Source organism: Myxocyprinus asiaticus, chromosome 42 (assembly GCF_019703515.2).
Source record: "Myxocyprinus asiaticus isolate MX2 ecotype Aquarium Trade chromosome 42, UBuf_Myxa_2, whole genome shotgun sequence".
Taxonomy (NCBI): domain Eukaryota; kingdom Metazoa; phylum Chordata; class Actinopteri; order Cypriniformes; family Catostomidae; genus Myxocyprinus; species Myxocyprinus asiaticus.
Genome location: NC_059385.1, coordinates 34,435,689 through 34,459,162, shown reverse-complemented (window position 1 = coordinate 34,459,162; position 23,474 = coordinate 34,435,689). Strand labels below are relative to the sequence as shown.

At 45.0% G+C, this 23,474-nt stretch overlaps 2 protein-coding genes across 5 annotated transcripts in view; one reads left to right on the top strand and one right to left on the bottom strand.

The window, feature by feature from the left end:
- Positions 1–23,474, bottom strand: part of ca9 (carbonic anhydrase IX) — a 332,582-nt gene that overhangs the window by 164,638 nt on the left and 144,470 nt on the right. The window lies entirely within an intron of this gene.
- Positions 1–23,474, top strand: part of zgc:114200 (Gamma-secretase subunit Aph-1b-like) — a 53,681-nt gene that overhangs the window by 7,228 nt on the left and 22,979 nt on the right. For 3 of the 4 annotated variants that reach the window (XM_051684001.1, XM_051684000.1, XM_051683998.1), the window contains 4 exons: positions 2,233–2,403; positions 2,853–2,926; positions 3,107–3,229; positions 19,392–19,519. In XM_051684001.1, coding sequence (XP_051539961.1) covers positions 2,233–2,403; positions 2,853–2,926; positions 3,107–3,229; positions 19,392–19,519 — 496 coding nt within the window. The remainder of the gene's footprint in view (positions 1–2,232; positions 2,404–2,852; positions 2,927–3,106; positions 3,230–19,391; positions 19,520–23,474) is intronic. The other variant, XM_051684002.1, reaches the window with a different exon arrangement.

The window sequence follows — 23,474 nt, the reverse complement described above, 5'->3', positions numbered from 1 at the left end:
CGAAGTGCGCATTGTTACAGAGTTAAAACGCAACCCCAGGAAGGATATTTCCTGGCTGGGAATTAATGAGCTCTTCCTCACATTGACCCGTAGGCCAAGTGTATTCAAATGCATGAGCAACCTGTCCCTGTGCGAGTACGCCACAGTCTCTGACTGTGCTAAAATGAGCCAGTCGTCTAGGTAATTAAGTATGCGCAGCCCCTCCGCATTCAGAGGGGCTAAAGCTGCATCCACACAATTCGTGACTGTGCGCATAGCGAGGAAAAGGCTGAACGGCAGGACTGTGAATTGATATGCCGTCTCCTCGAATGTGAACGTCAAGAAGCGTCTGTGATGAGGAACGATCGGGATATGAAAATAGGCATCTTTCAGATCTATTGAGACAAACCAGTCATTCTGACGGATGGTGTGCTATGATCTGCTTTTATGTCAACATTTTGAATGGGCGATTTGACAGTGCGCGATTCAGAAGCCTTAAGTCCAGAATTGGACGCAACCCGCCATCTTTCTTCGGGACAAGAAAATAACGGCTGTAAAGGCCCTTTTGACGCTCGCTGAGCTCGACAGGTTCTATTGCCTGTACTGCTAGCAGGCTGTCGATTTCTGCATGCAGAATGTGAGCATTTTGAGATGACATTGTGGACTGCATCACGCCATTGAAGCACGGCGGCCGTCTCACAAACTGAAGTGTGTAACCATGCTTTAGAGTTGTTAACACCCAATTTGATATGCTGGGAAGGGATTCTTTTATTTGCTTGGACAGCGGGGATAGTGAGATCACTGAAGAGCTTAACACGGCGCCCGGCCCAGGGGCAGGGCTGACGGTTTGTGGGATGTGTGTGGGCATGTGAAGAGGAACATAGCTCTTTTTCTGTGAGTGTATTTTTCTCTTTTTGCACTACCGGCAAGACGGGAATTTTGGCCTGGTAGACCTGGAGCACTACCATCGTGTGCAAGGCAGCACCAGCTTGCCCAGCTGTATTATGGGTGCATCCTGCTAGTGTCAAAGTAAAACTGCATGGCTTAGACGGGAGCAGTGGGCGGGATCTCAGGCCAGTTTGAGTCGAGGGACATAAGTGGGCTGCTCCCGCCTGTTCAGCGGGGGGAAGTGAGCCATATCCCATTTGGTCTCCGTGGTCGACGGATGTGAAAGCTGCTGTATTGGAGAGGTGCAGCCTCGCCGAGTATGGTGAATTCCACGATTTGGAGAGTTCAGCGTGGACGTCGGGGAAAAATGGGCCAGGTCTATGCGGGGCGGTCTTAGTTTGGCAGCCCGGCAAAAACCACTCGTCCAGCCGAGAACGAGTTGGCTCTAATGGAGGTGACTATTCGAACTACAGCTCGTCTATAGCCTTAGTGAGAATGCGGACAAGCTCCGCATTCGCCGTAAAAGAGCGGTCTCCGCCTCTTGGGGGGAGATGCAGCATCCTCCGTGGACGAGGTGAGTGTCTGAAGCCGTGAGTGATACTGCATCGTCATTCTCTTCTCCATATTCACCGCTGCGGAACTGCACGAGGGCGGAAGCGCCATCGGGCGGGCGAAGACTTTTAGTGAACAGGACGGGGGAAGAAGAATGTGGGGGTGTGGGTGCATGCAGGACCTGAGCCGGCAGTACAGCCTTACAATCCGTTTGCTCCATATTCGCCTTGAGCATCGTTGTTCCCCAGGTCCTCGAGGGACGGGGGAGGCAACGGAGCGAGAGCAGTTGGGTCATTGCACTTAAATAGCGATATCCAGGCACGGAGCGTTTTGAGGCACATTGCCTCGCAGTGTGGGCATTCAGCCTCGAACAATGCTGCTTCTGCGTGGCCGCGGCCCAGACAGAACACACAGCTCTTGTGGCCATCAGACATGGGAACAGTTTTCCCACATCTCACTGGAGCATGGCAGGGGAACGGTCGTCTTCAGGAAGGGAAGCGCCGTCAACTGCAGGTAAGTGCGATTTGACGGTGAAATCCAGGAGTGAAGGAGATAAATTCTGACTGATGCCGTTATGCCACCCGCTTATATAGAAAGCTGAGCGCCGCGTGCTCAATGCAATTGGCTGAGCGAGCACGAACGCCATTGGCACAGTTCAGTTGCATCTGAATTGGCATGATCCAATAGGAGTTCAGAAATCAGAGAAAAGGAGTTTTTCCCATAAGCGTCAGCAACGCAATGTAAGTGACCGAAATCAAAAGGGAACTGGTGTCTTGTTGGTTTCTGAAGATGGTGCACTTGTGTTTGTTTCAGGGCATTTTTCTGGCTGCTGTCTCTGCTGTTGTCTTCTCTAGTGTGGTTCATCAGCGTTAAGGCCAGTAATGCAGAAAATGGGACACTTCAGAGGGGGCTTCTGATTTTTGGAGTTTTCTTTTCGGTCTTAATTCAGGAGGTGTTTCGCTTCGCATATTATAGATTGCTCAGGTATAATTTCAGTAACAATAATGACCTCATCACAGGATGAAATAAATGATAAAAACAATATTATCTTATGGGCTGAAGAAAAGGTTATTAGAAAATGTTATGGCCATATTTGAATATGAAATCCTCAGTGACTTAAAAAAAATGCAAAAGATGACCAGCACCACAAGTGTGCTGGCTAGTTTCCATTAGAAAAGTTAATAATACAGATTTTGAACTTGTTGAATCATACTGTAAATGATTAAGTCATTCTGATATAATAGCCCAATAATTGTCCCTCATATTTGTTGTCAAGGGTCTATAGTTGCAACTGTACAGTAATGTTCATGTGTCCATGTTGTTGAATCTCTTTTTCTTTTGTTAATGCATAGTCATACAGATGCATTGCAGTCAGTTGTTACAGGGAGACTTGTTTCTGTGAAACTAAGTCTTTTTAACTTTTGAATAATCAGGAAGGCCAACGATGGTCTGGCAGCCATTAGTGATGATGACAGTTCAGCCATTTCAGTCCGGCAGATGGCTTACGGTAATCTGGGTTCATTTGATCTTTTGTGGTACAGTCATCATTTAAGTCATTTTTTCATGTTACAGATTCAAGAGCAGCATTTTACTTATGCTTTCTGACACATGCACATGGTAAAGAACCTTTAGCAGGTTTTATCAGAGACTGGTGTGTGTGTGTGTGTGTGTGTGCGTGCGCATGCAGTAGCTGGACTGGGCTTTGGGATCATGAGTGGTGCATTCTCAATGATCAATATCCTGTCTGTCTCTCTGGGTCCTGGGACCGTCGGCATCTTTGGAGACTCACAGTATTACTTCATTACAACAGGTGAGATGCTGCACAGCATGATGGTCCACCCACCCATCCATCCGTCTATCCACATGTCTGTCTGTCTAGCTATCTATAAAACTCTGTAGACTGCATTGCGTGTTATGATGGAATTATGTTGACACTGGACATCTGTGGTTGTGTCGACTTGTGATTTATTCTGATAAAAATAAAAATGCCCTTGTAACTTTTTTCCCATCCAAACACAATGACAGAAGGGGCAGAGATGAGAGACATTTAAATAATTATATAATTTAGCAATGAAAACGACAAACAAAGCAACAACATACCTGACAAAAATAAAATAAAACCAGTCTTAAATTGTGTGAATTTGCCCTTTTGTATCTTTTCTCAAATAAAAATGATGTGTAATATACTGAGCAAGTGTTTCAAAGTTCATTGGAGACAGAAAATGAAATATAGCTGTTAACAAGTTAAAACAAGAAAATAATCAAACATATGGGATAAATAATATGATATAAATATGAATTAAAGAAAAAATACATGTAAGCAAAGCAAAGCTAAAATTAATTAGAGCTAAACGTGAACCTACCTCTCCCATTCAGCAACAACACTGAAAAGGAGGAGGAGGAGCTAAGAGAAATTATTGCCCCAAATTATTGTGATGAGTACACAACTGCAGTCAGAAAATTAAAGGGACAGAGACACACAGACAGGCACATCAGGTACACATTAAACATTTTGTGTAATTCTACAAATGAGAAATACATTTGTGTGTGTAGAATATACTTTCCTACCTGTTACATATACATATATAAACATATACTGTATATACAAATATATGCACAGTGTAATTCTACATATGAGAAATACAGGTATGCAAAATATACTTTTATACCTGTTATATATATATGAACGTGAATGTCATTATTGAAATGTAGATATTTAGTAGGGGTGTAACGGTTCAAATTTCTCAAGGTTTGGTTTGTATCACGGTTTTAGAGTCACGGTTTCGGTACGGTTCAGTATTTGTTATGTTAAGGGAAAAAAAAATAAAAGTACAAAAATTCTATTTGGTAACAGACACAAAGAGATTTGACATCACTACAAATTACCATGGTTTTACTACAGTAACCATTGTTTAAACATTGTATTTGTAGTAAAATCATAGTGTGGTAGCGGGGGCGTGGTCAAGCATCTCTCCGGTGAGAGAGAAAGCGGTAAGGGCGCTTACACCTGAGCTAAATTATGTCTAACACCTGTCTCTGATTTCAGTGAGCACGGTGAGAGCGGCATAAAAGGAGCCACACCACCAGTAGAGAGAGAGGGAGAGACCGGCATAAGAAACGCAATTCTAGCACGAAAGTTACTGTGAAGTTGTGTGTAGCTAAAGTCAACAAGTGTTCCTGCAAAGCTGTAAAAACTTATAAAACTGGATAAATTAAAGCACCCACCTGAACTGGGAAACCTCGCTTCTCACCTCCTCCTTTATCCCAAAAACCCTTACACTGGTGCCGAAACCCATGAATTAAGTTTGGTTGAAGATGGATGGAAGTCGCCCCGTAGAGTCCTCCCAGTTGGTGGAGATCCTCCAAGCCCTCGCTGGCCTACATCGGAGCCACCAGCAAACACTTCTTGAGCTCCGACAAGATCAAGATCGCCGGTTTGTCGAGCTCCTACGCGCTCAAGCCGAGGACCGGCAGGCGATCTGGAGCCTCCTCAGCCAGGAGGCGTCCCCAGCCGCGACCCCGGACACTCACACGCCGTTACCCCCTCCCGCGTTACAGAAAATGGGGACGGTGGACGACCCCGAGGCCTTCCTGGATTTGTTTGAACGAACCGCCGAGATCTGGGGCTGGCCGCTCGGCCAATGGGCGGCCCGACTTATCCCACTGTTGTCCGGGGAAGCCCAGCTCAACAACTGCTAGCGACGAGTCTCCTGGCCTACAGAGATTTAAAGAAAGCCATCCTGCAACGGGTTGGTCGGAGTCCGGAGGAAAGTCGTCAACTCTTCCAGAGCTTGAAGTTGGAGAGCTCCGACTGCCCGTTTGCCTTCGCCCAACGGCTCCGTGATGCCTGCCGAAGATGGTTGCTAGTGGGGGGCCGCAACGTCGACGGGATCATCGACCAGGTGGTACTGGAACAATTAATACATTGTCTGCCAAAAGGGACGGTGGAGTGGGTCCAGTGCCACCGCCCGGCGTCGCTGGAGGAAGCCGTCCGGCTTGCGGAGGACCACATGGCGGCGATCCGGAGGGCGGAAGAGCCCTCCTACACTCTCTCTCCTCCCTCTGTCTCATCCCCCTCCCCTTTCTCCTCTCGTTCTGCTCTCCAGGTCCTGTTCCTGCCCCACGCAGACGAGGAGGACTTCAGCCCCTGAGACCAGTTCCCCAGGTGTGGGAGGCGACACATTCCCCTATCCCGATGCCCCGCTGCTCTCCCCCTCAGGGGGGGGCGCCCGCTGACGCAAGTGTGGGCATCTTCGGCAGGCGTCACGGAGCTGTTGGGCGAAGGCAAACGGGCAGTCGGAGCTCTCCAACTTCAAACGGATGGCCTGGTGGAACGATTTAATAAAACCCTCAAAAACATGATTCGTAAGTTCGTGCACGACGATGCTAGAAATTGGGATAAATGGCTCGACCCCCTGTTATTTGCAGTACGAGAGGTCCCGCAAGCCTCCACTGGCTTCTCCCCATTCGAGCTGCTGTATGGGCGACGCCCACGCGGTGTGCTTGATGTATTGCGAGAGGCCTGGGAAGAGGGACCTTCAAACAGTAAAAGTGAAATTCAATAAGTTCTTGATCTTAGAGCAAAACTCCACACTTTGGGGCAGCTAACACAGGAGAATTTGCTCCAAGCTCAAGAACGACAGCGCTGACTGTATGACGGGAACTCAGCTAAGGGAATTTGCACCGGGAGATAAAGTGTTTGTATTGCTTCCCACATCGAGCTCTAAATTACTCGCCAAGTGGCAAGGACCCTTTGAGGTCACACGACGAGTGGGAGATCTCGATTATGAGGTTAAACGAACTGATAGAGGGGGCGCACGTCAAATATACCACCTCAATCTCCTGAAATTGTGGAGGGAGGCGGTCCCCGTGATGTTGGCTATGGTAGTTCCCGAGAAGGCGGAGCTCGGACCGGAGGTGAGTTCAAAACATAAACAGTTCACCCCGATCACTTGCGGAGACCGCTTCTCACCGAGTCAACACGTGGAGGTTTCTAGGTTGCAACAGGAGTTTGCGGATGTGTTCTCCCCTCTACCGGGACGTACAAACCTCATCCATCACCACATCGAGACCGAGCCGGGGGTCGTAGTACGTAGCCGCCCCTATCGATTACCCGAACACAAGAAGAAAATCGTTCGGGAAGAATTGGATGCAATGCTCGATATGTGGGTAATAGAAGAATCCCACAGTGATTGGTCCAGCTCAGTTGTTCTAGTGCCTAAGAGACGGCGGGTCTGTACGATTCTTTGTGGATTATAGGAAAGTCAACGCGGTGTCTAAATTTGATGCGTATCCAATGCCTCGCGTTGATGAGTTGCTCGATCGGTTGGGCACTGCTTGATTTTATTCAATATTAGATTTGACGAAGGGTTATTGGCAGATCCCCTTGACACCAATCGCCCGTGAAAAAAACCACCTCCTCCACACTGTTTGGATTACACCAATTTGTGACACTTCCGTTTGGTTTGTTTGGAGCCGTGGCTACGTTTCAGCGTATCATGGACCGACTCCTCAGACCGCATTCAGCTTACTCCACTGCCTGTTTAGATGACATCATCATTTATAGTAATGATTGGCAGCGGCTCATGCAACATCTGAGGGCGGTTCTGAGATCGCTGCACCGAGTGGGACTCGCAGCGAACCCGAAGAAGTGCGCGATTGGACAGGTGGAGGTACGGTATCTGGGGTTCCACTTGGGCCACGGGCAGGTGCGTCCCCAAATTGACAAGACAGGGGCGATTGTGACCTGCCCGAGACCCAAGACCAAAAAGGGGGTGAGACAGTTCCTGGGGCTGGCTGGCTATTATAGAAGGTTCGTGCCTAATTATTCGGACGTCACCAGCCCACTGACTGATCTCACTAAAAAGGGAGCTCCAGACCCGGTCCAGTGGACGGAGCAGTGTCAGCGGGCGTTTACGCAAGTTAAAGCTGCACTTTGCGGGGGGCCGCTTTTACATTCACCTGACTTCTCTCTCCCTTTTGTTTTACAGACAGATGCTTCAGACAGGGGGCTGGGGGCCGTACTCTCGAAGGTGGTTGGGGGGGGGGGGAGCGCCCGGTTCTGTACATTAGCCGTAAGCTCTCCTTGAGGGAAACTAAGTACAGCACCGTAGAAAAGGAGTGTCTCGCCATCAAGTGGGTGGTCCTCACTCTCCGATACTACCTGTTGGGGCGGGCCTTCACCCTCTGTTCCGATCACGCCCCACTCCAGTTGCTCCACCGCATGAAAGATACCAATGCCCGGATCACCCGTTGGTATCTGGCTCTTCAGCCGTTTAAGTTCAAGGTGGTCCACAGACCAGGGGCGCAGATGGCTGTCGCCGACTTCCTTTCCAGGAATGGGGGGGGAGTGGTAGGCAGGCCGGACGCCGCCCCGGCCTGAGTCGGGCGGTGGAGATATGTGGTAGCGGGGGCATGGTCAAGCATCTCTCTGGAGAGAGAGAAAGCGGTAAGGGCGCTTACACCTGAGCTAAATTATGTCTAACACCTGTCTCTAATTTCAGTGAGCATGGGGAGAGCGGCATAAAAGGAACCACACCGCCAGTAGAGAGAGAGAGAGAGACCGGCATAAGAAACGCAATTCTAGCATGATAGTTACTGTGAAGTTGTGTGTAGCTAAAGTCAACAAGTGTAGCTAAAGTCAACAAGTGTTCCTGCAAAGCTGTAAAAACTTTAAAACTGGATAAATTAAAGCACCCACCTGAACTGGGAAACCTTGCTTCTCGCCTCCTCCTTTATCCCAAAAACCCTTACACATAACTAACATGGTTACTGTCATGTTTGCAATACTATAATAAAATAAAGGTTACTATATGGAAATTACAGTATTACTGTTTTAAAACAATGGTTAATTGTATCAAAACTGTGATTTTTGCCAAGAAAACAATGGTGACAGGATCATTGTTACTTCAGTCATGGCTACAACAATATTACTATAGTAAAACCATGGTTACTAAATCAAATCAAATCAAATCACTTTATTGTCACACAGCCATATACACAAGTGCAATGGTGTGTGAAATTCTTGGGTGCAGTTCCGATCAACATAGCAGTCGTGACAGTGATGAGACATACGCCAATCTACAATAAACATCAAATTAACACAACACAATTTAAACATCTGTTATACATAATTAAACTCGACTTAAAACATCAAATTAACACAGCACAATTTAAACATCTGTTATACATAATTAAACTCGACTTAAAACATCAAATTAACACAGCACAATTTAAACATCTGTTATACATAATTACACAACTTAAAACATCAAATTAACACAACACAATTTAAACATCTGTTATACACAATTACACTCAACAATATACAATAATAACATACATTGCACAGTATACAATATGCTGTTTTTTTTTTTTTTTTTTTTTTGTTTTTTACTATATAGATACTATATAGATACACATTATTCAATAAAAATTAAAATATATATGAAAAAAGTATATATATAGAATGTACAGTATTGTACTGTATTGACATTCAGGCTGTCGGTTGATAGTCAGTTGTTAAGAGAGACATAATATAATGACAGTAATATAATTTATGACAGTCCGGTGTGAGATAAAAGAGTAATAAAGTGCAGGGATGATGTATTTTGATCGTGGGAGATCAAGAGTTCAGAAGTCTGATTGCTTGGGGGAAGAAGCTATCATGGAGTCGGCTGGTGCGTGTCCTGATGCTGCGATACCGCCTACCTGATGGTAGCAGTGAGAACAGCCCATGGCTCGGGTGGCTGGAGTCTCTGATGATCCTCCGAGCTTTTTTCACACACCGCCTTGTATATATTTCCTGGAGGGAGGGAAGCTCACCTCCGATGATGTGTTTGGCAGTTCGCACCACCCTTTGCAGTGCTTTGCGGTTGTGGGCAGTGCTATTGCCGTACCAGGCGGAGATGCAGCCAGTCAGGATGCTCTCCACAGTGCAGGTGTAGAACCGTGTGAGGATGTGGCGGTTCATTCCAAACTTCCTCAGCCGTCTCAGGAAGAAAAGGCGCTGATGAGCCTTCTTCACAACGACTTCAGTGTGGACGGACCATGTGAGTTCCTCAGTGATGTGGACACCCAGGAACTTGAAGCTGCTGACTCTCTCCACTGGTGCCCCATTGATGGTGATGGGACTGTGTTCTCTGTCTTTTCTTCTGAAGTCCACCACAAGCTCCTTTGTCTTACTGACGTTGAGGGAGAGGTTGTGCTCCTGACACCAGTGTGTCAGAGTGTGCACCTCCTCTCTGTAGGCTGTTTCATCATTGTCAGTGATCAGACCTACCACCGTCGTGTCATCAGCAAACTTAATGATGGCATTGGAGTTATGTGTTGCCACACAGTCATGTGTGTACAGGGAATACAGTAGTGGGCTGAGAACACAGCCCTGCGGGGCTCCAGTGTTGAGGGTCAGTGATGAGGAGATGTTGCTGCCTATTCTAACCACCTGGCGTCTGCTTGACAGGAAGTCCAGGATCCAGCTGCACAGCGAGCTGTTTAAGCCCAGAGCCCGGAGTTTCTCATCTAGCTTGGAGGGCACTATGGTGTTGAATGCTGAGCTGTAGTCTACAAACAGCATTCTCACATAAGTGTTCTTTTTTTCCAGGTGGGAGAGAGCAGTGTGTATTGTAGATGCAATGGCATCATCAGTGGAGCGGTTGTTACGGTAAGCAAACTGCAGCGGGTCAAGATTGAGTGGTAATACAGAGCAGATGTAATCTCTGATTAGTCTCTCAAAACATTTGCTGATGATGGGGGTCAGAGCAACAGGACGCCAGTCATTTAAACAAGTTATTTTCGATTGTTTTGGAACAGGCACAATGGTGGATGTTTTAAAGCATGTGGGGACTACAGACAAAGAGAGGGAGAGGTTGAAAATGTCCGTAAAAACACCAGCCAGCTGGTTCGCGCACGCTCTGATGACGCGGCCCGGAATGCCGTCTGGACCCGCGGCTTTGCGGATATTCACCCGTCGGAATGATCGGGTTACATCCGCTACAGAGACGGAGAGTGAACTAACCTCTGTAGCTTCGGCCGTGAGAGCTCTCTCCGCGAGGGCGGTGTTATTTCCCTCGAAACGAGCATAAAAAGTATTTAGCTCATCTGGGAGAGAGGCAGCGGTGTTCATGGCGGAGTTTTTATTCCCTTTAAAGTCCGTGATGATGTTAATTCCCTGCCACATGCTTCTAGAGTTGGTGGTGTTAAACTGTCCTTCAATCTTACTCCTGTACTGGCGTTTTGCTGTTTTGATAGTTTTTCGGAGGGCATAACTGGCTTGTTTATGCTCCTCCGCGTTCCCGGAATTAAAAGCGGAGGTCCGCACATTAAGTGCTGCGCGAACATCGCTGTTGATCCACGGCTTCTGATTCGGATAGATTCGCACAGTTCTGGTCGGAATCACTTCCTCTACACACGTTCTGATGAAGCACATTACGCTATCAGCGTAAAGCTCGATGTCGTCATCAGAGGCGGACCGGAACATCTCCCAGTCCGTGCGATCAAAACAGTCTTGTAGCGTAGAGTCTGATTGGTCCGACCAGCACTGGATCGTTCTGAGGGTGGGTGCTTCCTGTTTCAGTTTCTGCCTGTAAGCGGGCAGAAGCAGAATGGAAGAGTGGTCCGATTTTCCAAATGGTGGGCGGGGGAGGGATTTGTAGCCATCCCGGAACGGAGAGTAGCAATGGTCCAAAACCCGGTCCCCTCGTGTGTTGAAACTAATGTGCTGGTGATATTTTGGTGCGACTGATTTTAAACTGGCTTTATTAAAGTCCCCGGTCACAATGAACGCGGCCTCAGGGTGCGCGGTTTCCTGCTCACTTATACTCCCATACAGTTCCTTGAGTGCCCGGTCTGTGTCGGCTTGTGGGGGGATGTACACAGCAGTGATAATGACCGCTGTGAATTCCCTCGGTAGCCAGAATGGTCGACACAGAAGCATAAGAAATTCCAGATCAGGAGAACAGAAAGACTTGATAGAATGTATGTTCCTCTGATCGCACCAGGATTTGTTGATCATAAAACATACACCACCTCCTCTAGTTTTACCTGAGAGGTCTTTCGCTCTGTCCGCTCGGAGCATGGAGAACCCCGCGGGTTCAATGGCTGAGTCTGGAATCTCCGCAGACATCCAAGTTTCCGTAAGGCAGATAACGCAGCAGTCCCTCGTCTCTCGTTGGAAAGAGATCCGCGCTTTCAGCTCGCAGAGCTTGTTATCCAGAGACTGAACATTTGCCAGTAGAATAGTGGGTAGCGGGGGTCGATTTGCGCGGCGTCTTACTCTGATGAGAACGCCGGCTCTGTTTCCCCTTTTCCTCCTGCGTTTCCGCGGCCGTGCTGCCCAGACAAAGGGCTCCGCTTGCGTGTTTGTAAACAGCGGGTCGGCATTGAGGAATGTGAAGTCCGGTTTACGGTGTGAGATCGCTGAGCCAATGTCCAAAAGTGTTTGTCTGTCGTAGACAATAAGGCAGGCAACATCCAAGACAAGAAACATAAGAATTGTAAACAAAACAAACAAACCATTGCTAAGTTGTGTCGGAGCTCGCAACGCAGCAGCCATACTCGGCGCCATCTTGAGTCCAATCTCTATATGGCTACTGCAGTATTACTACATAAAACCATGGTTAATTCTATCAAAACCATGATTTCTGCTAAGAAAACCATGGGGACAACAGTCCTTGTTATTACAGTTGTGGTTACTACAATATTACTATAGTAAAACCATGGTTAATTTTCATTAATGTCCTTAAAAAAAAAAAAAAACTTTCTGTAATTACTAACTCAACATTTTAAATTAATACCTGCATTATTACGCTACATGCATCAATATAAAGTGAGTTTCAAACTCAACTCAACGTGTATTCAACGTTCAGAATCTGTACATCACTATAGAAGAAATAAACTTGCTATTAAAATGAATACGAGAATGGATGTCTTAATTTTAGTATTTTAATCATACGCGGAAATCCCACATCTTAATCAACAGAGGAAGGACAACATAACTTTGGCTATGAACACCCCAAGCGCTTTAGTTCTTGTTTCATGTCTGTCCGAACTAGTACCGAGTGCCTGCTTAAAGATGGAAGGATTGTGTCTGTGTGCAGTTTCGGGCTCACCTGCGGCTCTGTGCGCACCGTGCGCTATATATCCTTGGGTGATGTCGGCGTAAATAGCTAATCAAATATCGATGTATTACCAGTATACGGCACTCGTGTCGAGCAAGGTCTGCAAACAGTGCCTGTTCTGTAAACATTTTTTGACCATCGCTCTTGTAACTGATGGCATAAATAAATATAAGCCACCACACGATCAGGATTTTCTGTCTGAAAGGACAGCCCATCTCTCGGCCCCTTAACAGCAAAAAATCGGTAGTGTGGTTGTTGGGGAAATTATCCTTATAAAGAAAAAAACTCGAAAAAAATTTCGGCCGGGTAAGCGTTCCCATACATGAGCAAGGTTTCCTCCTGAGCAGACAAGTTACTTACCCCCAGTCAAAACAAAGACCCTTTTTGTATCTTCAAGTTGAGGATTCTTGCACATCTAGTAGTTCTAAATAGAATTAACTCTGATTGGTTACATTTCCTGCATAAAAATTATGTCGCTGTCACGATAACCCTATGCTAACTGTTATTCTGGCCTATGCTATCTTCTAAGACTTTGCTTAAACTGAGATTATTAATCAAGGTTGGAGGTGGACATGTCTGGTACAGTTAGTCCAATATCTCTTAGAAGTCTTACGTTTAATATGCAGTAATTCAAAAACACAGAGAAAGTTGCTAGAAACTAGAGTAAAGGTAAAAAATTTGAATAATACATGTAAATTAAATTTCCCCTTGCACGTCACAGCTACGCAGCATCTCTTTCCCTCCTTTCAGGGAACCAAGGTTATATCAGTAACTGAGGCGTTCCCTTTCAAGTTGATAACTTCGACATAAAACATCCCGTATTTGGCTGGTAGAAAGTTGGCAACCCTACGCGTGACATGTATTTAACCTGCCATGTTTGTCACCCTTCCTTCAAATATTCGATTACGCATTCTGTCATGTATACTTGGTAAGACAAATGAAGACTTTAAAAACAAAAAACAACTGTAGCTCGATTATACTTGTGCATATAGCCGTACTGATTGTGTGCCCAAAAACATGACTGTATTCTGAAAATAAGTCCCCCCCCCCCCCAATTTGTGACTGCCCATATTTATTACCAAATTTATGAAAAAACAAACCCAAAGTCAACTTATAATAAGCGGATATGGCAACACTGCTGTTAACTTTTGACAATGACAACTACAATCTATGGAACTGGACTATTGTCATTCAAGGCACAAGTCTGTCATCAAACTGTCATTGTATTAAATGCACAGGCCTAGTGATTTGTTTCACTCTGGACTTGAAAAAAAAAAAAAAAAAAAACGTGGATAGGTAATCTTAATTAATTGCACCACCTATTGTCGAATATGGGAAATGCATTTAATTCAGTCTGACCAGAAGCAGGGATAAAACGTATCCTCTGGCAATAAAAAAAAAAAAATTAACAATCAGAGGGGGATATCAAAAGCAGAGGCAGGGAAATCCCTCCCATGTCTGCTAAATGAATAAATCTCCTCCCAGCATATTTCCGCATTTTCTGGAATATATGACACTTTTTTCATCATCTGAAAGGTCCTGCGACTTATAGTCTGAAGTGATATATATATACATAATTTACAGTGCATTCAGAAAGTATTCAGACCCCACATTTCACATTTTATGTTGCAGCCTTCTGCAAACATGCTTTAAATGTTTTTTCACATCAATCCATACCGTATAATGACAAAGCAAAAAACTGATTTTTTGATGACTGTAAATTTATTAAAAAGAAAAAACTGGGGGGGCGGCCTGGGTAGCTCAGTGGTAAAATATGCTGGCTACCACCCCTGGAGTTCACTAGCTCACTAGCTCAAATCCCAGGGCATGCTGAGTGACTCTAGCCAGGTCTCCTAAGCAACCAAATTGTCCCGGTTGCTAGGAAGGGTAGAATCACATGGGGTAACCTCCTCGTGGTCGCTATAATGTGGTTCGTTTTAGGTGGGGCGCTTGGTGAGTTGAGCATGGTTGCCACGGTGGATGGCGTGACACGCACTATGTCTCCGTGGCAACACGCTCAACAAGCCACGTTATAAGATGCGTGGGTTGACGGTCTCAGACGCGGAGGCAACAGGGAGTCGTCCTCCGCCACCCAGATTGAGGCGAATCACTACGCGACCGCAAGGACTTAAAAGCACATTGGGAATTGGGCATTCCAAATTGGGAGAAAAAGGGAAAAAATCCCCCCCCCAAAAAAAAATAAAACTGGGGAGTCACGTGGTGCCATGCGAGAGTTGGACGTGTGAACAGCGAGCTCTGCGCGCTTTGCTAGTTTTTAATTCATTTTGTGCCAGAACGGTGAGATTTGATACACCTTGTTCCATAACTGTTCTATGAAGTCAGTATGTCAAAGAATTCAAAATCCTCAGGCTCTGGAGACATTAAAAGACACTTACGTGCTCAAGCTGATACCCCTGACAGGGTTGCAGACCAGGGACTCGGTTTGGATGGTGCGGCGGGAGAGATTCAGCGGCAACTGGCGAGTATGTCGGCAATGCTGGTGAAGGTCGTAGCAGACTTGGAGGATCTTGCTGTAATATGTCGATCGATCACGGCCATGGAGACGAAATTCTCTGAGTTGGTTACAAGAATGGGGGACATCAAGAAACGGATTGATTATCTGGAGTCATCAAAGAGGGAATTAGCTGCTAACACACTAGTGACCCAGGCAGATTTGCAGAACGTCTGGAAAAGTCAGAAGACCTTGAGAATCGTAATTGGTGAAACAACGTCCAAATTGTTGGAATTCCTGAGAATGAAGAAGGCCGAGATATGGTGAAATTCCTAGACGAGCTCTTCCTGAATATGCTCGACATAACAGGCCATAACCTGGAAATCGAGTGAGCTCACAGGGTCCCGGCTTGGACATCCGCAGAGGGAGACAGGCCCCGATCAATTCTGGCCATATTTCTGAGATCATCCGATAAAGATCTCGTGTTACGCAAGGCGAGGAGCAAAGGAAGGCTTTCTTGGAAGAACCACAACATTTTCTTGTTCCCAGAATTTGTGAATTCGACGAGAGAAATGTGATCGATTCAAGGAGTGCAAGAAACTCTTACATCAAGGTTGCTTTTGCACTGATGTTCCCGGCAAATTGAGAATAGATGCTAAGGATGGCCACAAAATATTTATATGCCCACAGCAAGCAATGTCCTTCATAAAGTCAGTGGAATGAGTAGGTCATGGTGTGATTCTCACGTTGCAGCAAGTGGACCGACTCACTGAACATTCACTTGACAGTCTGAGGAACTGAGAACCTTTTTTATTACTTTTTGTGCTGGTTCTGCCTAGCGGCTGGAGTTTGTTTTGTGGAGGAACACATCTTCAGGACACTTACGTGGATGAATCTACACATTCTTTGTGTTTATTCCGCCTATTGACTGGAGTTTTTTTATAGATTATCTTCTGTTGTATAATTCTGTCCAACAAAATTTGTATAGAAACACCGGACTTGAGCAACCCGACAGCAAAGTTGTTGCGGGGGCTCTCGTAGGCCTACATGCACTGTTTGAGTTTAGAGGGATCGTGCGTGGGGTTAGTGCGCATGCTTTTCTTTTTTCTCTTTGTTTGGTTCGGGGGGAAGTTTGGGGTTTGATTGTTGAATTGTTTGATTGTTGGAATGTGGTCTTTATAATTTTATTTTTGACACATATTTTTCAAATATGTCAATGTCAAATGTTAATATGAGTGGATTGTCTCTCTTCATGTGAATGTGAATGGGTTGGGGCATAAAAAGAAGGAAGGTTATTTCTCTTCTAAAACTAAGAAATATGACACAACCCATGTTTTTGGTGGTGTGTTAAGGTCCAAGAATTTTGGTTGAAGGTTCAGAGTTTTATGTGTGACGTATTTGGCACTCAAATTTCATTTTGCCCCAAACTTTTAGGCGATTGCACGGTCATCAATATAGGGGATAAGCGCATAAAAAATTGGGTCCTGACCAGTGTTATGATAGGCAGACAGATCGCTTTAAGGGGATGGAAGTCAGCTGGAGCGCCCTTATTTCGGGAGTGGTGTGCGGAGATGGGGAGGGTGGCAGCTTTCGAGGAGGTGTCGTGTAGAAGGCTGGGGATCTGTGATTCTTTTGATGGGAAATGGGGCAGTTATTTGGCGTTTTTGGGGGACTTTTGGGGACGGGTTGTGGAGAGAGAAACATAGTTTTATATGTGTATGATTATTATACATTATTTATTTTAATTTATTTTTATAATTTTTTTGTGTGTGTATACTTGTATGTGATGACAGGGATGTTCATTGAGGGTCAGGGTGGGGTTGGTGATTGGTGATTGGGGAGGGGTAATAGTGGGAGTTAAATGTTGATTCAGTGTATATACAGTATGCTTTGTTTTTCTTTGTGATCTGTACAAATCAATAAAAAATGTTAATCGGGAAAAAAAAGGAAAAACAAATATCACATTGACATAAGTTTTCAGACCCTTTGCTATGACACTTGAAATTTAGCTCAGGTGCATCCCAGTTCTCTGGATCATCTTTGAGATGTTACTACACTATGATTGGAGTTCACCTGTGGCAAATTCAATTGATTGGTCATGATTTGGAAAGGCACACACCTGTCTATATAAGGTCTCCCAGCTGAAAATGCATATCAGAGCAAAAACCAAGCCATGAGGTCAAAGGAACTGCCTGCAGAGCTTAGAGACAGGATTGTGTCAAGGCACAGATCTGGGAAAGGCTACAAATAAAATTCGGCTGCATTGAAGGTTCCCAAGAGCACAGTGGCCTCCATAATTCTTAAATGGAAGAAGTTTGGAACAACCAGGACTCTACATAATGCTGGCCGCCTGGCCAAACTGAGCAATCAAGGGAGAAGGGCCTTGGTAAGAGAGGTGACCAAGAACCCGATGGTCACTCTGCTTGAGCTCCAGAGATCATGTGGAGATGGGAGAAACTGGCAGAAGGACAGCCATCACTGCAACACTCCACCGATCTGGGCTTTATGGCAGAGTGGCCAGACGGAAGCCTCTCCTCAGTGCAAGACACATGAAAGCCCACTTGGAATTTGCAAAACAGCACCTAAAGGACTCTCAGACTGTGAGAAACAAGATTCTCTGGTCTGATGAAACGAAGATTGAACTGTTTTGCCTCAATTCCAAGTGTCATGTCTAGAGGAAACCAGGCACCACTCATCACCTGCTCAATACCATCCCAACGGTGAAGCATGGCAGTGGTAGCATCATGCTGTGGGGGTATTTTTTTTATGTCTGGAGGAAACCAGGCACTGCTCATCACCTGCGCAATACCATCCCAGCGGTGAAGCATCGCAGTGGTAGCATCATGCTGTGGGGGTATTTTTCAGCGGCAGGGACTGGGGAACTGGTCAGGGTTAAAGGAAAGCTGAATGCAGCAAAATACAGAGATATTCTTAATGAAAACCTAGTCCAGAGCACTCAGGACCTCAGACTGGGCTGAAGGTTCACCTTCCAACAGGACAATGACCCTAAACACACAGCCAAGATGACACAACAGTGGGGCCTGGGTAGCTTAGCAAGTATTGATGCTGACTACCACTCCTGGAGTTGCGAGTTTGAATCCAGGGTGTGCTGAGTGACTCCGGCCAGGTGTCCTAAGCAACCAAATTGGCCCGGTTCCTAGGGAGGGTAGAGTCACATGGGGTAACCTCCTTGTGGTCGTGATTAGTGGTTCTCGCTCTCAGTGGGGCGTGGAGAAAAGCATGAGCCTCCACATGCTATGAGTCTCCGCGGTGTCATGCACAGCGAGCCACGTGACAAGATGGACTGGCTGACTCTCAGAAGCGGAGGCAACTGAGACTTGTCCTCCGCCACCCAGATTGAGGTGAGTAACCGCGCCACCACGTGGACCTAGTAAGCAGTGGAGGAATTGGGCATGCCAAATTGGGGAGAAAAGGGGATAAAATCACAAAAAACAACAACAAAAAACAACAACGCAACAGTGGCTTAGGGACAACTCTGTGAGTTGTCCAGCCAGAGCCTGGACTTGAACCCAATCAAACATGTCTGGAGAGACCTGAAAATTAGCATAAGGCTCCAACATAACAAAATGTGAAAAAAATGAAGGGGTCTGAATACTTTCTGAATGCACTGCATACGTAATTAATGTCAGCTGTTCAAATGCACGCACATCAAAACACATTTGCTTACACTCAAACAGATGAAAACATCAGTCATAGTGATGGTAAAAGCATTTTAAAGTGGCCAATTCAGAATATTTTGCCTTTACAAAGTACTTTAACAGTTTAAATATTTTGTCCTATTATAATATTACTGTTCTAACAAACTCAAGACGGCTGTCAAACGCAACTCCTCACAAGTGACTTTTCGTAAAAACCTTCAGTAACTGAACAGATAATTAATGCACAGCAAAGAGGGTAATGTCAGAAATATTAACATATAGACAGTCGCTAAAGTTAATGAATGGATAGAATACAACAGGCATACTGTTTTACTCGGACTAAAAGCTGTTTTTTTGTATACAGAATAAAGTTACAAAGCATAGAGATGTGTATTTCCTGAGGTTATCTTCTCATTGGTGTGCCTGGCATGTTGAGCAAAGGGAAATCAGGACTCGGGCGGCTGCTCACGGTCCTAGTGCCTGCCGGATGTTATCTCGGTCAGTGCGACTTGTACAGGGATGTTACTTATCTGTGTTTATTTTTTCTCTAAACAACGCGATTTTCACCTGGTGCGTCCTATATCCAGGTGCAACTTTATTTCCAGAAAATACGGTACACTGTATAACATCAGCTATTTTCAGTCATATTACATTATAATCAAAATGTATTCCACTCACAGAAACGAGTTTGAAAACATTTGTAAAGTGTGTAAAGTAGCTTGTTGTTGTGTTTGATGTTTGTAGCTCTGATGACTCTGGCACTGACGCTGCTGCACACATTCTGGGGCGTGGTGTTTTTTGAGGGCTGTGAGAAGAGCCGCTGGTGGGTCATCGGTGTGGTTGTGTGTCTTCACCTGCTGGTCGCTGGCCTGGTGAGTGTTACATCTACACACAGCAGTCAGGCTGGTTAAGGCAAGGGTATGTTTTCTGTGTGTGCCATGGGCACAGTCTCACCAAAACTGGACAGTTAAAGACTGGAAAAACATAGCCTGGTCTAATGAATCTTGATTTCTGCTGAGGTACACAGATGGTAGGCCCACTGCAGCCTCAGCTTTCTGTTCTTGGCTGACAGAAGTGGAACCTGACGTGGTCTTCTGCTGTTGTAGCCCATCTGCCTCAAGGTTCGACGTGTTGTGCATTCTGAGTTGCTATTCTGCTCACTACAATTGTACAGAGGGGTTATCTGAGTTACCGTAGCCTTTCTGTCAGCTCGAACCAGTCTGGCCATTCTCCGATGACCTCTCTCATCAACGAGACCTTTCCATTTGCAGAACTGCCACTCACTGAAAGTTTTTTTTAATTTTTTTTTTTAATATCTATTTTTTTATATATTAACATTTTGTTGATTGACAAAAAAAGGATTGAAGAAACAGAACATACACAGAATCAAATTATATTAAATTATATATCCCTCCCCCTATAACCCCCCCCCCCCCCCCCCAATACACACACACTACAAACATCCAGTGGTCTAACACAAAATGAAAGTATACACACATACAAATACCACAAAAAAAAAAAGAATACATATAAAACTACAAATCTCCCTCCACTGCCACACCCTGAGAACCCTCCAAAAAGGCCAAATAGTTGCCCCATTTTTTATTAAACACATCCATGCCACCTAGCTTTCTATACGACATTCCCTCAAATGTCGCCACCCTGCCCATCTCTGTGTGCCACTCTCGAAATGAGGCACTCCAGCCAACTTCCATCCCTTAAGAATAATTTGTCTGCCAATCATAACACTGGTTAGGACCCAATTTTTTATGTATTTCTCCCCTATATTAATGACCCGCCCCATCGCCTAAAATACAGAGTCTGGGGCAAAATGAAATTTTAGTTCCCAGTACGTCACACATAAAACTCTGAACCTTCAACCAAAATTCTTGGATCTTAACACACCACCAAAAAACATGGGTTGTGTCCCCATCTTCTAATGTGTGTCTTTAAGACCAAGCCTATACAATCTAGCGGGGGTCCAGTAGAATCTATATAAAATCTTAAATTGCATAAGGTGCACCCGGGGCCTGGGTAGCTCAGCGAGTATTGATGCTGACTACCACCCCTGGAGTCGACATGCTTAGTGACTCCAGCCAGGTCTCCTAAGCAACCTAATTGGCCTGGTTGCTAGGGAGGGTAGAGTCACATGGGGTAACCTCCTCGTGATCACGATTAGTGGTTCTCGCTCTCAATGGGCCGCGTGATAAGTTGTGCATGGGTCACGGAGAGTAGCATGAGCCTCCACGTGCTGTGAGTCTCCGCGGTGTCATGCACAGTGAGCCACATGATAAAATGCACGGATTGACTGTCTCAGAAGTGGAGGCAACTGAGACTTGTCCTCCGGATTGAGGTGAGTAACCGTGCCACCACGAGGACATATTAAGTAGTGGGAATTGGGCATTCCATATTGGGAAAAAAGGGGATAAAATTAAATTAAATTATATATATATATATATATATATATATATATATATATATATATATATATATATATACAGGTGCATCTCAATAAATTAGAATGTCGTGGAAAAGTTCATTTATTTCAGTAATTCAACTCAAATTGTGAAACTCGTGTATTAAATAAATTCAGTGCACACAGACTGAAGTAGTTTAAGTCTTTGGTTCTTTTAATTGTGATGATTTTGGCTCACATTTAACAAAAACCCACGAATTCACTATCTCAGCAAATTAGAATACATCATAAGACCAATAAAAAAAAACATTTTTAGTGAATTGTTGGCCTTCTGGAAAGTATGTTCATTTACTGTATATGTACTCAATACTTGGTAGGGGCTCCTTTTGCTTTAATTACTGCCTCAATTCGGCGTGGCATGGAGGTGATCAGTTTGTAGCACTGCTGAGGTGGTATGGAAGCCCAGGTTTCTTTGACAGTGGCCTTCAGCTCATCTGCATTTTTTGGTCTCTTGTTTCTCATTTTCCTCTTGACAATACCCCATAGATTCTCTATGGGGTTCAGGTCTGGTGAGTTTGCTGGCCAGTCAAGCACACCAACACCATGGTCATTTAACCAACTTTTGGTGCTTTTGGCAGTGTGGGCAGGTGCCAAATCCTGCTGGAAAATGAAATCAGCATCTTTAAAAAGCTGGTCAGCAGAAGGAAGCATGAAGTGCTCCAAAATGTCTTGGTAAACGGGTGCAGACTTTGGTTTTCAAAAAACACAATGGACCAACACCAGCAGATGACATTGCACCCCAAATCATCACAGACTGTGGAAACTTAACACTGGACTTCAAGCAACTTGGGCTATGAGCTTCTCCACTCTTCCTCCAGACTCTAGGACCTTGGTTTCCAAATGAAATACAAAACTTGCTCTCATCTGAAAAGAGGACTTTGGAACACTGGGCAACAGTCCAGTTCTTCTTCTCTTTTGCCCAGGTAAGATGCCTCTGATGTTGTTTGTGGTTCAGGAGTGGCTTAACAAGAGGAATACGACAACTGTAGCCAAATTCCTTGACACGTCTGTGTGTGGTGGCTCTTGATGCCTTGACCCCAGCCTCAGTCCATTCCTTGTGAAGTTCAGCCAAATTCTTGAATCGATTTTACTTGACAATCCTCATAAGGCTGCGGTTCTCTCGGTTGGTTGTGCATCTTTTTCTTCCACACTTTTTCCTTCCACTCAACTTTCTGTTAACATGCTTGGATACAGCACTCTGTGTGAACAGCCAGCTTCTTTGGCAATGAATGTTTGTGGCTTACCCTCCTTGTGAAGGGTGTCAATGATTGTCTTCTGGACAACTATCAGATCAGCAGTCTTCCCCATGATTGTGTAGCCTAGTGAACCAAACTGAGAGACCATCTTGAAGGCTCAGGAAACCTTTGCAGGTGTTTTGAGTTGATTAGCTGATTGGCATGTCACCATATTCTAATTTTTTGAGATAGTGAATTGGTGGGTTTTTGTTAAATGTGAGCCAAAATCATCACAATTAAAAGAACCAAAGACTTAAACTACTTCAGTCTGTGTGCATTGAATTTATTTAATACACGAGTTTCACAATTTGAGTTGAATTACTGAAATAAATGAACTTTTCCACGACATTCTAATTTATTGAGATGCACCTGTGTATATATATATATATATATATATATATATATAAAAGCACCCTTGCATCTCTAGATGTAGACTTGACGTTTTTTAGAATCTTAGCCCACACTCCCTCCTCCAATACCAAGTTTAAATCTTTCTCCCATAATCTTTTGAGAGAAGTTGAAGCTCCCCCAGACTCTGAATTAGCAGGGAGTAATACACTGATGCCTCATGACCTTTTCCAAAGGCAGTAATTCCCACTCCCAGAGTGTGTGCTGCTTTAGGGGGGTGTATGCTACTCCCAAAAATAGTACAGAGCAGGTTGCGCAGTTGTAAATATCTAAAGAATTGAGACCTGGGAATCCCAAATTGTTGAACCATATTTTCAAAGGATCTCAACACTCCACTCTCATATAGGTCACTGAGCGTATTAACCTCCCTCACAATCCACTCTGTCCAGCAGAAAGGGGACTTATTAATACATAATTTTGGGTTCAGCCATATGCTCAAGGCAACATTTAAATAAATGTCTGAATTATTGACTTTCTGGACACTTTTGTCCATACCGCATGCAAATGCAAGATAACGGGGTGTAACTTCATCGGTTAGTTTGATAGAAAGGCTTTGCAATGCCGAGATGGGGCAACAACTTCCCGTTCAATACAAAACCAGGTAGGGGCTCTCTCAAGTGGAAGCGACCAATGAGCCAAATATCTGAGACCGAATGCATAATAATAAAACAAAATCTTGGGTAGGCCTAGTCCACCTTTGTCAATCGG